Genomic DNA, 12380 nt, shown 5'->3' on the forward strand with positions numbered 1-12380 from the left:
AACATTGGAGAATTTGCCAAAATGAACAAAGGCACAGTTATATTTTAGTTCTAATTACTCACTTCCTATCCAATCAGCAGTTAGTTAAAAAGAGATTCAATTATTCAAATCATTGTATAATCACTGAGCCTAGACTTCTGCATAAATAATGACAGGATCTGGTTTTCTCGTGCACTGACTCAGCGTCTTGTGGAGTTCTCCAGATATTTTCAGAAACCAAAGTACCTGTAACGTGGACAACTCTGCACCAGTCCATGCGGAAGAGAGCAAGTGGGCTTTAAGGTGAGAGGAGCACCAGCATTTCTGGCCATGGATGAAAATCGTGTGGACAAAAAAGGAGCAACAGGAAAAGTGAAAGCTGATACTCAGCAGTCGGCCACGACAGACGTCTCAAGAGAGCCGCTACTATTGGACAAAAGGAAGATATCAAAAGCATTTTAAGAGCTGTGATAAGAACAAGGAGGAAGGACAGATACCAGGGCTAAATTTACTCTTGCAGAAAAGCAGACCCAATGTTGGCCGGCACCATGTTGAAATTCTACACTCAGCTAAAGAATAAAACCAAACACTCGCTCAAGAAATGGTGTTGACCACCAGTAAAGAACTTCAAAAACTTTGGACAATACACACACACACCAGTGCTTCCCACACACATGCTAACCATGCCACTTTATAATTAGTATCTCACATGTGCAGACTTGTTTTTAACCCAGGAAGGTCACGACTTCAGATGCCCCGGATGTTCAGTTCATGCCCTGCCTGTATTTACAGCCCCCTCCCATCATGCATTCTGTCCCATCAGCCCGGCTGACTGACAGCTGCACGGGTACATCCCAGCTACTCTTGCACAATCGACTACTTGTGGGGCACAATCAACGTGTGCGGTGAACTTCAGGATCATGGGAAATGTCGTAAATGACATTAATGATATTAATTATGATTTAACGATCAGAGGAATGTGAAAACATAAACATTAAAAAGAACTAGGAAGTAAAGGTTTTACACACAGTTACTGTGAAAAGATGATGGAAATCTTTTATGCTGCCAAATGTTTTACATTTGAATTTTGTCTGATTTGAAGTGATTATTTGTTCATGTATAATCATGCAGAGGTTTGTTAAATAACCCAAAATGTTCAACTACTGAGCCAACAGCTCTCAACAAGCGATCTCTCTGTCTGATATCCATTTTTAACATTTCTGAAAAGGGGTTGTGCTGCACCAGACCTTAACCCAGCACAACCCTGAACCCTGGATTCAACAACATGATACAACACTCAGTAACATGATAAAAGAATGTCTCAACCATCATCCTGACCACTGGAGCCCTCCATGGCTGTGCTGATCCCTCTGCTGTTCCCTGTTTGACTTGTTGTGTTAAGTACTACTTCAAAAGTTTCTTATCATAAACAATGATCACAGCTTAGCTTACAAAGAGCCTTTCATGGGCTAAAGACACCAGCACCTTTGTCGAGATCAGACCGCAGCAACATCACTTCCCACGCTTTTACAAAGAATCTACAGACCATAGTAATAGCATCGTCTCTTTGAGGCAGTTGAGGGGCTTGAGGCCTCACTCCCATTTATACATAATTTACATTTCACATCATGCTGCCTGAACAGACCCTTCCAACAAGCTCAGAGATACATTCACCAACAGTGATTGCATTACAAGTCTACACTTAATATTAGTGTACTATTATACTAAGTTGAACAGAACAGTCAGTTATAATTGGACTCCAATATGCAACATAATCTAATTTAATTAATTCAAACAGTCCAACAGATGGCGCTGTTATTTAATTGATGCATTAAATAGACATATGTATCCCATACCCCCTTTCTTTCACCCACTTCTTATTCCTCTAATGTTCGAAAGCGTGTAATTTCCAATTACATATTTTGTAAAGCATATAATAAATAAAGAGAATAGATTCAGAATATTACAGCAACACAGACGGAACACTGCGAAGCGACGAATGTTGCGTGTAATGTATTTGAACTGACAACAGGGGGCGCTGTTGTATTCAATAACTTAAAACACCCCTGAATAGAGTTCACAACCAAAAAAAAGTCATTTCCAAAGACATTATCTCAAACGGAAAATAATTAAGTTCTTCAAATTAAAGAGGGATAAAATAAAGAAAGTACAGTTAATACTCTTCGTGTTGGTCTTGGATTGTTGTTGGTCTAGTTGTGGTGTTTTGTGTCAGGTGGTTTGTGGGGTTTCCCTTTTCTGTGAGATCCAGCACACGTTTTATAAAACAATTAATAATATTTATTAATATACAAGATGTGTGCCCCATGCGCAGTCATTTTCAATCAGTGTTTCAGTCTCTGTGTTTGTGAGCAAGTGTTTCTAAAATTTAAATCAAATTAATCGAGTTTGTTGGAACACATTCCAGTGATGTAAACAGGATTGAAAAGAATTTTAAACTTAATGACTTTTTTTAAACTCAATTTCCAACTTTTCACTTTCACAAATCAATGTATTATTATTATTATTATTATTATTATTATTATTATATTATTATTATTATTATTATTATCATCATCATCATCATCATCATCATCATCATCATCATCATCATCACCACCATCATCATCATCATCATCATTATTATTGTTGTTGTTGTTGTTGTCATCCATTTTAGGAGCAGCTGTAGTATAATCTTAAAGTTGTGACACATATCTGGTGATGCAGAGTTCATGTTTAGATCCCAGTGTGAACAAGTGAATACAGATAATGAAAAACACTTTGAGATGTTCTATATTTCTCTAATAATCCCCATCAGCTCCCCACAGTATATGACTGAAGCCCTTTTGGCACTAGCGGTGTCAATAGTGGCTGGTGTTGCTCCAGAGGGGAATAAACCTATGTTAATCGGTTTAATTAGGCACAAATGTAATATAAGCAGCTGGCTTGAAGAGGAGACCTTAAAAAGAGTAATATCTTTATGTCAAACCTGGTTTCTGCATATTTGCTGCCTGGCTTTCAGCTTTAGTTTTAAGGATAATGCTTGGAACCCTAAAGGACATGCTCCCCTCCAGGAATATGTCAGGCTATATGTGTCACTTACATAACTAATGCTGACACAAGCTTAGAATTACCACTCACTCACATTCCTCACATAAGCACCCCATCTGATTATTCTTAGATCATCGTCTGCAGTTGTTTTTGCTTTCGGCCTCCACAGATTTTTGCCCTGGAGGTTTAACTGGGGGTGCTTATAGACTTCGCACTCAAACTAATTACGCTCCAAACATCCTATTACATCTTCAAAAGTATTTATGCCTTCGTGCTTGATTCTCAGCTGGAAAATGAGACAAGAAGACAAAACATGCTGAAAAATCTGATCAAATTTAATGATCTAATCTAATCTAATCTAATTTATTTATTTCTTTGCAAGTTTTATATTTTGATATCAGATTTGACCAAGTTTCTTTATTTTAAAATAAAACAATATTTCCACAATCAAATCAATGACTTGATTAAATCCACAATCATATTTGCAGCTTTGACCTTTGAGGAGACCAGAAACTGTTTTATAACATGTTTAGAGACATTTTAGAGACATTTTAGAGACATTTTAGAGCCATTTTGCAGCAGAGCCTCCACCAATGTTTGCATGGAGGTTGCTGCAGCGCCACCTTTGGCTCCTGAGTGTGACAGTTTACAGCAGCGTTTCCACGTCTCCACTTCACTTTTGCTTCCTCTTTGCAATCAATTTAAGATTTTTAGCGTAAAAGAAGCAGTCGGAGTGCAATTACTTTAACCGAATGTGTGGAGCGTCAATATTTTAAAAAAATGTGATTATTCAATAAAGGTTTAGCATTACAACTGATTACATTCCACTTTTTAATTTAAAACCTATGGAGCATTAAAGTTATGATTATAATTTGAGCTTAAATATTTTTACAGCAGTGGTTTAAGGAGCCCATTTCTTCATATTCTTTCACATTAGTTGCCTTGGAAACACGACCTTTGTTCAGAAAAAGACAGCACATAAATGCACGAGTTATGGTCCGGTGCTGAACCCTGCGTGTCGTCTCTGTGGCTGTGAGTCCACTTGGCATTTGTTAAATGAGGATGCGTGAGTGTGACATCTATGGGTTTGTCTGGCTGTCCTGCTTTTAGCTCCTGTAAAGCTCACGCTTCTAGGTGTGAAGGTGACAGGAGCGGACGTCCCACCTGTCACGGCTGGGAACGGGCTCTTTGAATCGGAGCTTCGTACAAACCAAAGTGAGTCCGTTTAACAACAAAGCAAACACATGACGGTGTAAACGGCATCCAGAGGATGCCCAAAAAACACGAAATCACTCAGGATTAAACAAAAGTTCCATTTATAGCAATGATTTATTTCTTTGCGCAACAATAAAAGAGTATCAGTAAACTATAATGCATAAAACAATGCAAAAATATTTCTCAAGCAAACATTTAGAAAGTTTATCATCCAGACTAGAACTGAAGTGATGCATGTGATCACAAACAATTCCAGACATTTGCTGATTAAAGAGGTAAAAGGTGACATTTCACTCCGGTATCTTGAGGATTGTGCAGGAAGATTGAATCCCAATCCAGAAACCGGGAAGAATCCTTTGATCCATGGACGTCTCAACTTTGTGCAACAGTTGAGCCTCTCGTTCTGCTCCCTCCCCGGTCACGGCATAAAAACTTATAATCCCTGCGGGCTGGTCGAGATAAACTCCAATCGTAGAGCAAAAAGGGACATCGGTTATGTCTTTCTTGATTCCATTGAACCAGATCTCATACTGCGTTCCCGACCAGCAGAGACCCCAGGACTCCTCATTTTCTCCAAGGCCACTGGGCCCAGAACTGGCCCTCCTCCCTGCTCCTTCATATGTGGCTCCAATTACCACCCAACCTGAGAACTCCACCTCCCAGTAAGCCCTCATGTTCCAAATGACCTCTTTGCACACCACCTTTGAGGGAACGGAAAACAAACAAGCAAAGAAAAGTGATGTGTTTCCTTCAGTAGTTGTCAGGTAAACAAATAGCTGTATGTGTGACGTACCTGTGGAGAGTACTCGTATCTCTCTGGCCTGTCCAGGACGGGACAAACCTCCTTTGTTCTTCGACAAACTTTGGAGCCGCCGTCGGAAATCCACAACATTTTGTTGGCCGTCTTGTCATCCAAACACAACTTTTTCCAGTCTAAAAGAAAGAATGTTGTTTTCGGTTGATTAAAAGAACAAATAGATGAATAAAACCTGTGTTGATATATAAGTTGGGATAAGGAAATCTGCTCGTACGGGTCAGGAGATCAGCTCTGTTTGTTGGCTCTGGGATGTTCGGGACATAACTGGAAACATTCTCTGTAGGTAAGAAAAGCAGAACTGCCGCTAGGGTGAGCTGGTCTGAGCTAATCCTCCATTCATCCATTCATTCCGCACTTTATTAACCAGTGAACATAGAGAAATAACACGACTAATTCCTGCACACCTTGTTTGCAATTAGTCTCCGATAAAATCAACCTGGAATTGGGTTTGGTCATCGGCATCTCGACGCTCTGCGTTGATCATCCACGTCCTGAAGCTTCCAGAAACACTGACATTCAGCCGGAGCAAAGATGCAAACTCTCCTCCTTCCACCTGACTTTTATACCCCCGGTGGAAGCCCTGGGGGGGAGCCGCGTCAAAGACATTTCGTAAGTGAAGGTTGACGTATGGAGGCTGGTGAGGCCCAGGTATCTGACACCCCTGAAACATTAGGAGTGTGTTCTGGCTGCAAACATCACAGAATGTGCGAGTTGGAGGCCGTTTGTCAGAGTTGTCAGCAGGTGATACGCAGGAGGATGCAGAAACACGTGGGAAACACGTCTCATTCGAGCCAGATAAATGAGCTTAAACTATGTCGGGGGTGTCATAGCACACCAAGCCTTCTATTTTTAATAAATGCACTTGAATAAATATGAAATCTTCCAACAAAATCTATCAAATGTGTTGTATGCTGCAAATTATTGGTGTAAAAGGAATCGAAGCTATAACCACTTTATTAACTATAAAGCAACAGTGCATAAACCAGGGTGAATGTTTTTGAAGGGATTTATTTATACTTGACATTCTGTATACATTCATTTCATATCAAGGTAACCCTGTAACAACAATAACAATGGAGGAATACTTTGGCATGAACACATTTAAATATATGAGGTGCACCTTGAGTGGTCCGCAGGTTCAGGAAAGTCTAACAGAGTAGTAACTACGCTGCACATTGGCCATACACATACAGCACATGAGGAATTACTCTTGGAGGTCATCTTTGATTATCCTAAGCTAAGTGCTTTATTACCACTATTCTAAAGCTTTTTAAGAGCCTAAATACCATATATATTAACAGCAACAATATAAACAATATTATGAAATATATGGCAGCTTTCCATCATTCCTCTTTCTTTTTGATCAAACAATGCGACTGCGTTCCCAACCAGAAGCCTGGCATCATTTTCTCTGAGAAGCAACTCTTAAACTGTTGCAGAAGCTTCACCTCTTTTCCTCCTGCTCCTTCCTCTCCTTCCTTCACCTCTTCCACAGCGTAGAAGTTGAGAAGACCAGCAGGCTGGTCGAGGTAAACCCCCAGTGTGGAGCAGAGCGGCGCCTCCGAGATCTCCACGGTCTGGCTCTTGTGCCAGGCATTGTAGCTTGAGCCGCTCCAGCCGAGACCCCAGGACTCCTCGTTCTCCCCGAAGCCGCAGGGCCCGTCGCTGTTCCTCCTTGCCGCGCGTTCGTACGCCACTCCGAGCACCACCCATCCGGCAAACTCCACCTCCCAGTACCCTCGGAAGTCCAGAATTCCTTCTTTGCACAGAACCTTTGGGAAGGAAAGTAGGATGAGGCTGTGTGTCCACTGAGAAGGAGACTTCAGTGTCTAACAGGACACAGTTATTGACCGTGTCTCCAAGGATCAGTCAGCAGCCACAACAGTCCAATAACCAGGCTGCTGACTGATCCTTGGAGACACAGACGGCGATGTGGTTACAACTACAGTGTCACCACCTTCTTGGAAGTTATAGCTCAGCTAAAATGAGCCGCACTGCTTTGATGCAGGTGTGTGTGTGTGTGGTAGTGTGTGTTTAGACTGTACCTGTGGCACATATTCATATCTCTCTGGTCTATCCAAAACAGGACAAGTGACGCTGTCAGTCATGCGAGCAACTTTAGCGCCGCCCTCTGTGATCCACAGCATTTTATTGGCTGTCTTGTCATCCAGAGTGAGGTTAAACCAGTCTGAAACAGGCAGAGATAACATGGCCTTAGGAACAGTTGTGTTGTATATATTTATTCATTCTTCCTTCCTTCTTAATGGACTTTAAATTGTCTCACGTTTGATGAGGTCAGCCCTGCACTTTGGCTCTGGGATGTTGGGCTCATATGCTGGGATCTTCTCTGAAATGTGGACACGGAACATCAAAGGTCAGATACAGAAGCCAGAAATTCCCAGGATGCTGAAGGTAGCTGAGATGAGAAGAGCAGACGGTGCCTTACCTGAGGGTCCAGCTTTGGCTTTTTTAGCTAAAAACGAAGAAGAAAATCTGTTGTCACTGTCACTGGAAGATCTGATACTGCAGTTGGGCTGCTGTAAATACTATAGATATGTGTCAGATGTTTCTAAACACAGATCAAGTGAGCCACCGCAGAGAGGTGTATACTTAGAAAAGCATCTGCCTCAGTCAGATCATCACCACTGCATGCTTTCTGGAGCAGCAGGTGATTCATGTTAAAAGGTGACAGAAATGGCCTGAACACTTCACACGTACTAGGGCGATGGCAGCCTGAGAGCAGTTTATCAGGTAATGAGACGTCTGCACCCTCTCGTGTTTTCTTTTAAAAAGAAATTGTTGCAATCCGAGGGAGTGCGTTAAAAAGTTGCATTCAACAATGAATAAAACTGGCCTTTCTTTTCTCTAGCCCAGGGGGATTCCTGCAAGGATTTAGACTGTTAGTCAGCGACATTCAATGGTGTCTCCAGTTTAGGCTTTTGAAATATTAATATGTAGAATATTTGGAGGTCTTGATACTACAGCAAACATTCTAAGAATTACCAATTACTTTTTTAAAGAGGTAAAGAATTATTAGGGGCTGTTTGGAGCTGTGCACCCACAGCCATGCTGGGTTCAAAGTGACGCCATTTAAACCCACTTGTCATCTTTATTCATTTTTCAAACATTATGGTTATTTTTGTGCCCTGCAACATGAGTGTAAGGTGTGGATGAGCTGATATTTATCTCCATGGTGACGGTAGGCTGACAGACCATGCGTGAGAACTTCAAACCACCTGTCCGGTCCACAACACCAGTTAATGAAACGGCCGCTTTGTCTGCTCGCATCACCATCTGACAGTGAATGAATCTACACTAACTTCCCCTTAAAGGTGAGTTGATTTGAATGTTACAGGGTTATTTCTGATTACACTCATTTATGCTGCGGCATCAACAACTTGTGCCTAAATTACAGGATCACCATTACACAGAAAATCAAAGTTTGTCTCCAAGATAGTCAGGAAAAAATAACTCTGCTTTCTGGAGTGTCGCAGTGAGAGACTGACTGCAACACATTCATGCTGAATTATGCAAATGATGCAGGACACCAGCCTTAAAATCCCACTAAATGCCTCCCGGTTCAAAGACAGGCTTTTTATTGTCCTGCCTATTAAATTCAAGTTGCAAATGAAATCCCTTTTAATGCAGATGATGTTGACACTTGCGGACCCTTACTTGCAGGCAGTAAAATCAATATGAGCCCCGCATTTCGACAGGCATGAAATCAGACAGTAAATGATCGTGCTTCGTCACACATGCAGGCGAGCCCTTCACTCAGGATCAGCTGTGCTGCCGAGGGGTTGCGGTTAATAACTGAGTGCTTTCACAGAGACACACAAAAGTTAGACTGCTCCATCTCTAAACTCAGGATGCTGTTATGTGTTGAGTTTCCAAGGACAAGCACCTCAGCAGTGTTGTAAAAGCGTATGAAGTGATCACCTCTGTCAGACTTCCGCGAGTCAGAGATGATTCTTGTGGTGGTGGGCATCTTGATCTCAGCCGGGTCTCAGTTCCTCCCTGCGGGTTCCTTTGGTTCCAGTTCGGTACGGCCCTTATATATGTTTGATGCGGGATAGAGGTGTTGGAATCGGAACCAGTGGGATGGCACATTAAGGTTCACGTGATAAAGGAGGGGGGCGAGAAGCCTGTAACTGGAGCCACCTCTATATGTTTTTCCTTAAAATGGTTAGACCACTGGTTTGGGGAGGTGTCCTGGACACCTCCTAATACTAAATAAACCCTGCCCACCGCTCTGACAACAACATTGACCTCTCTGCATTGCAGACATTGACAGAATTGATGCACAGGGACATGCGCGCACACACGAGCACATGCTTGAGACTTATGATGCTGCAAAAACTGGGAAGGGCTTCTTTCTCAGTTTACTGAAGAGGCAAAACAAAGTTAACACAGTGATTTGATTGCCAAAAGTCAACCACCATCAAACCAAAGACCCTGGCCAGATCTTTGGTTTGATTGCTGCCGAGAGATCACTGCTTCCTGCCAGTGAGCCTGTGGTCATGCTGCAGTGTAGTGATTGTGGTTTCCAGCCCTGATGTAAACTACTCAAAACCTTCTACCGTCAGGCTTCCACAGGTTGACCGACAGATCGTATTCAAATATACTTTAGAAAATGCCATACCATGAAGATACGCCATTTAAAAATAAACCTTTGCAACCTACAAACCCAGATACTCAGATCTCATGGTCCTTTAATGCAGCGCACGCTCTTGACCTACATCACCACATCTAACCAAATCCCCACAATGCACTCAGAGGGAGATAAAAGAAAAGGCATGTCGCTCCTCGTAAACTCTTGTCTGCGGCGTGGTCTCCCCGGTAAGCCACAAACAGTCTTGTCCTTGTGTTCTAGCCAACCTAAAGATGAGGAATGACCAGAGCGAGTGATTACGGTGCAGCTGACATACTAAACACATACACTATATGTATGTAACATATTATATTAGTAGTGCCCCTGACTTGCCAGTAGGACTCAAAAGTAACACCAGTGTGGGCTTTATAAATAGTTTTTACGTGCATCTGGGTATATTTGACTGCACGCAAGTCTTGACTACTTGAGTTTTGAACTATTTCCTTATTCATTTTACTGAGAAATTGCACCAGCTTTGGTAAACATACAGGTAAATATAAGAAAGAAATATGCATCATTTTTGCTTTGAGAATAATTTACCTCAAAACCCAGTTTAATCTGAAGTTTCTGTTTGAAATGCAGGTTGATTTCTTCTGAAAGAAATCTAAACGTCTTTGTCTTTACATTAAGGGAAAACATAGAACACAACAAATGTGCCCGTATGCTCCTGAAGGACAAATAAAGGAATTAACAGTACATGAAATCAACTTACATGACCTCTGTTGAAGCAGGCCTCAGGACACCCTTCATATATTCCACTACTTAACCTTACCATCTAGGCTGACAACAGGTCTGTGGTGATATCAGTTTCTGACATGCATGATTGATTAAAAGTAATATATCAGCTACTTAGATGAATATAGGTCAGCGCTGCCAGGACTATCCAGGCTTAAATGCTTTGTGGCATGTCCATTAGCGCGTTCATTACCTTTACATACCTCAGCAAAATGCCTCTGAGCCTTAGGGGCCCCAAAACCCTTTAATACCCCCTGTTCTGGGGGGGTATAAAGAAAAGGTTTACATCATTGCAGCATTATGCCACTGACAGCTATCAACATTCAACAAACCTCAACATGGCAGGAAGGGATCAAGATACCAGCAAGTGCAACCAATCACAGAATGATGCTGAGAGCTGGCGAGAGAAATGTCATCAGTTAACACATAATAATAATAGAGGACGCAGACAGGCGTCCAGAAGTGGGTCGGCATCAAGGAAGCTGTAATGGAGCCAGTCAGGGTCTCACTTTCTGCAAAGTAGTGTCAATTAAAATCTCTGGCCTCACCAGATGGTGCGAGTAGTTTAAACTTAGCTAAAGAGAACATCAAAAGAACATCAGCAACTCTGAGAATGGGTCTTTAAAAAGTAGACGTCAGAGGGAGAGGGAAGGAGAGGAGAAAAGGAGATCTCTGAGCAGCTCCTGCCAATAAAGGGAGGTCACCAAGACACCTACGACTGCTGTGTGACTGAGCAAATCAGCACAAACATCCCATCTCCACCATCGATCGCTGTGGTGGTAGCATCATGCCGTGTGGATGGTTCTCCTCAGCAGGTCCTGGAAGGCTTGTAAAGGTCCAGGAAGAAAAGAAAGCCACCACATCCAGAGAAACCCTGGAGGAGCTCCTGTTCAGGCTCAGTCTGCAGGAGAACTGCGACTGTGGACAACATTTATTTCTCCACAGAGGTGACCTGAAGCAGCCAGAAAATACTCCACAGAAATGCTTCACTATCAGCAAGGTGGACAAGGTGGAGAGGTTAAATCAAAGATCAGTTCAATGTGCAGTTTGTAGCTGGACTAGAAAACTATAGTTTTCACCTGGTCATTTGCAAAACTCAAGCAAGCTTGTTTTCATCTGTGCTGACAGTATTGTGCATTTTGACTTTAAACAGATCTAAATACGGCAAAACAAAATGACTCTTCCTGGAACCTGGAACACCTGCAGCTCTGTGCTGTCCTTAGGTGATAAGCCATGAGACACAAATCCATGCTGCACCAAAGAAAACAGCAATCCATCAACATCAAATGAAGCAACATTCCTCCAGCTGCTGCGGATCTTTCATTCTTCACCTCCCCAGTTAACACTGAATTGCTGACATGAAAGTAGATCCCAGACGGCAATAAACAACATCACATGTTAGTGTGGCTGCTCAGACAGAACTTGTGAATGTAAATGGGTGGCATGAAGATATGGAGTTGACATGTGATGCCAAGCTATACTTGATTACATATACAGTACTTATTAATTGACTAAATACAGTACGTTGATAGAATAAAGATCAATAGTAGAGCTGATGTGGTTAGCTGTGAACACTATCTGAAATAGGTGCTTGAAACACTAGTGGTATCAGTCTCAGAACAAAAATGAAGAGGCTTTTGATGGATAGAATCATTTTCATGTCATTAATCGAATAAATGCCTTTGTATTCTCACAGTTTCAGCCAAATGTCTCAACTGATTCTCTTCTCTGTCTCCTGGGAATTTTCATACAGGTGGTCTATATTACCTGCTCCGGTGTCTTTAGTCCTATAGTCTCGAGACAGACACTTCCACTCTTTTTTTATGCTTGCGTCTGAGTCGGTCACTTCTTCCAGTCCTTCGCTTCCGCAGACCCAGAGTTGAACGAGTGTAAGGCCGTCTCTGTCTCCCTCTGGTGATAGATTGGTGCTATTAC

At 42.1% G+C, this 12380-nt stretch overlaps 2 protein-coding genes across 4 annotated transcripts; both read right to left on the reverse strand.

Annotated features, from left to right (window-relative positions):
• Positions 1–4413: 4413 nt before the first annotated feature.
• On the reverse strand, positions 4414–5521 carry LOC130533875 (stonustoxin subunit beta-like). Its single transcript, XM_057047610.1, has 4 exons — positions 5464–5521; positions 5274–5336; positions 5036–5175; positions 4414–4943 (listed from the first exon to the last, which is right to left on the reverse strand). Exons 1-4 carry the CDS (start codon positions 5519–5521, stop codon positions 4533–4535), a joined length of 672 nt encoding a protein of 223 aa, XP_056903590.1. The 3' UTR covers positions 4414–4532.
• Positions 5522–6047: 526 nt separating this feature from the next.
• On the reverse strand, positions 6048–12316 carry LOC130536697 (stonustoxin subunit beta-like). 3 transcript variants are annotated; one of them, XM_057052831.1, is made up of 7 exons: positions 10955–12316; positions 10778–10842; positions 8999–9937; positions 7506–7532; positions 7344–7406; positions 7105–7247; positions 6048–6831 (listed from the first exon to the last, which is right to left on the reverse strand). In XM_057052831.1, exons 3-7 carry the CDS (start codon positions 9045–9047, stop codon positions 6403–6405), a joined length of 711 nt encoding a protein of 236 aa, XP_056908811.1. In that variant the 5' UTR covers positions 9048–9937; positions 10778–10842; positions 10955–12316; the 3' UTR covers positions 6048–6402. The 3 variants fall into 3 exon arrangements, with proteins under 3 accessions (XP_056908811.1, XP_056908803.1, XP_056908797.1); XM_057052823.1 differs by having other exon boundaries at positions 10251–10842; XM_057052817.1 differs by having other exon boundaries at positions 10251–12316.
• Positions 12317–12380: the final 64 nt, after the last annotated feature.

The sequence above is a fragment of the Takifugu flavidus genome, chromosome 1, assembly GCF_003711565.1.
Source record: "Takifugu flavidus isolate HTHZ2018 chromosome 1, ASM371156v2, whole genome shotgun sequence".
Lineage (NCBI taxonomy): Eukaryota > Metazoa > Chordata > Actinopteri > Tetraodontiformes > Tetraodontidae > Takifugu > Takifugu flavidus.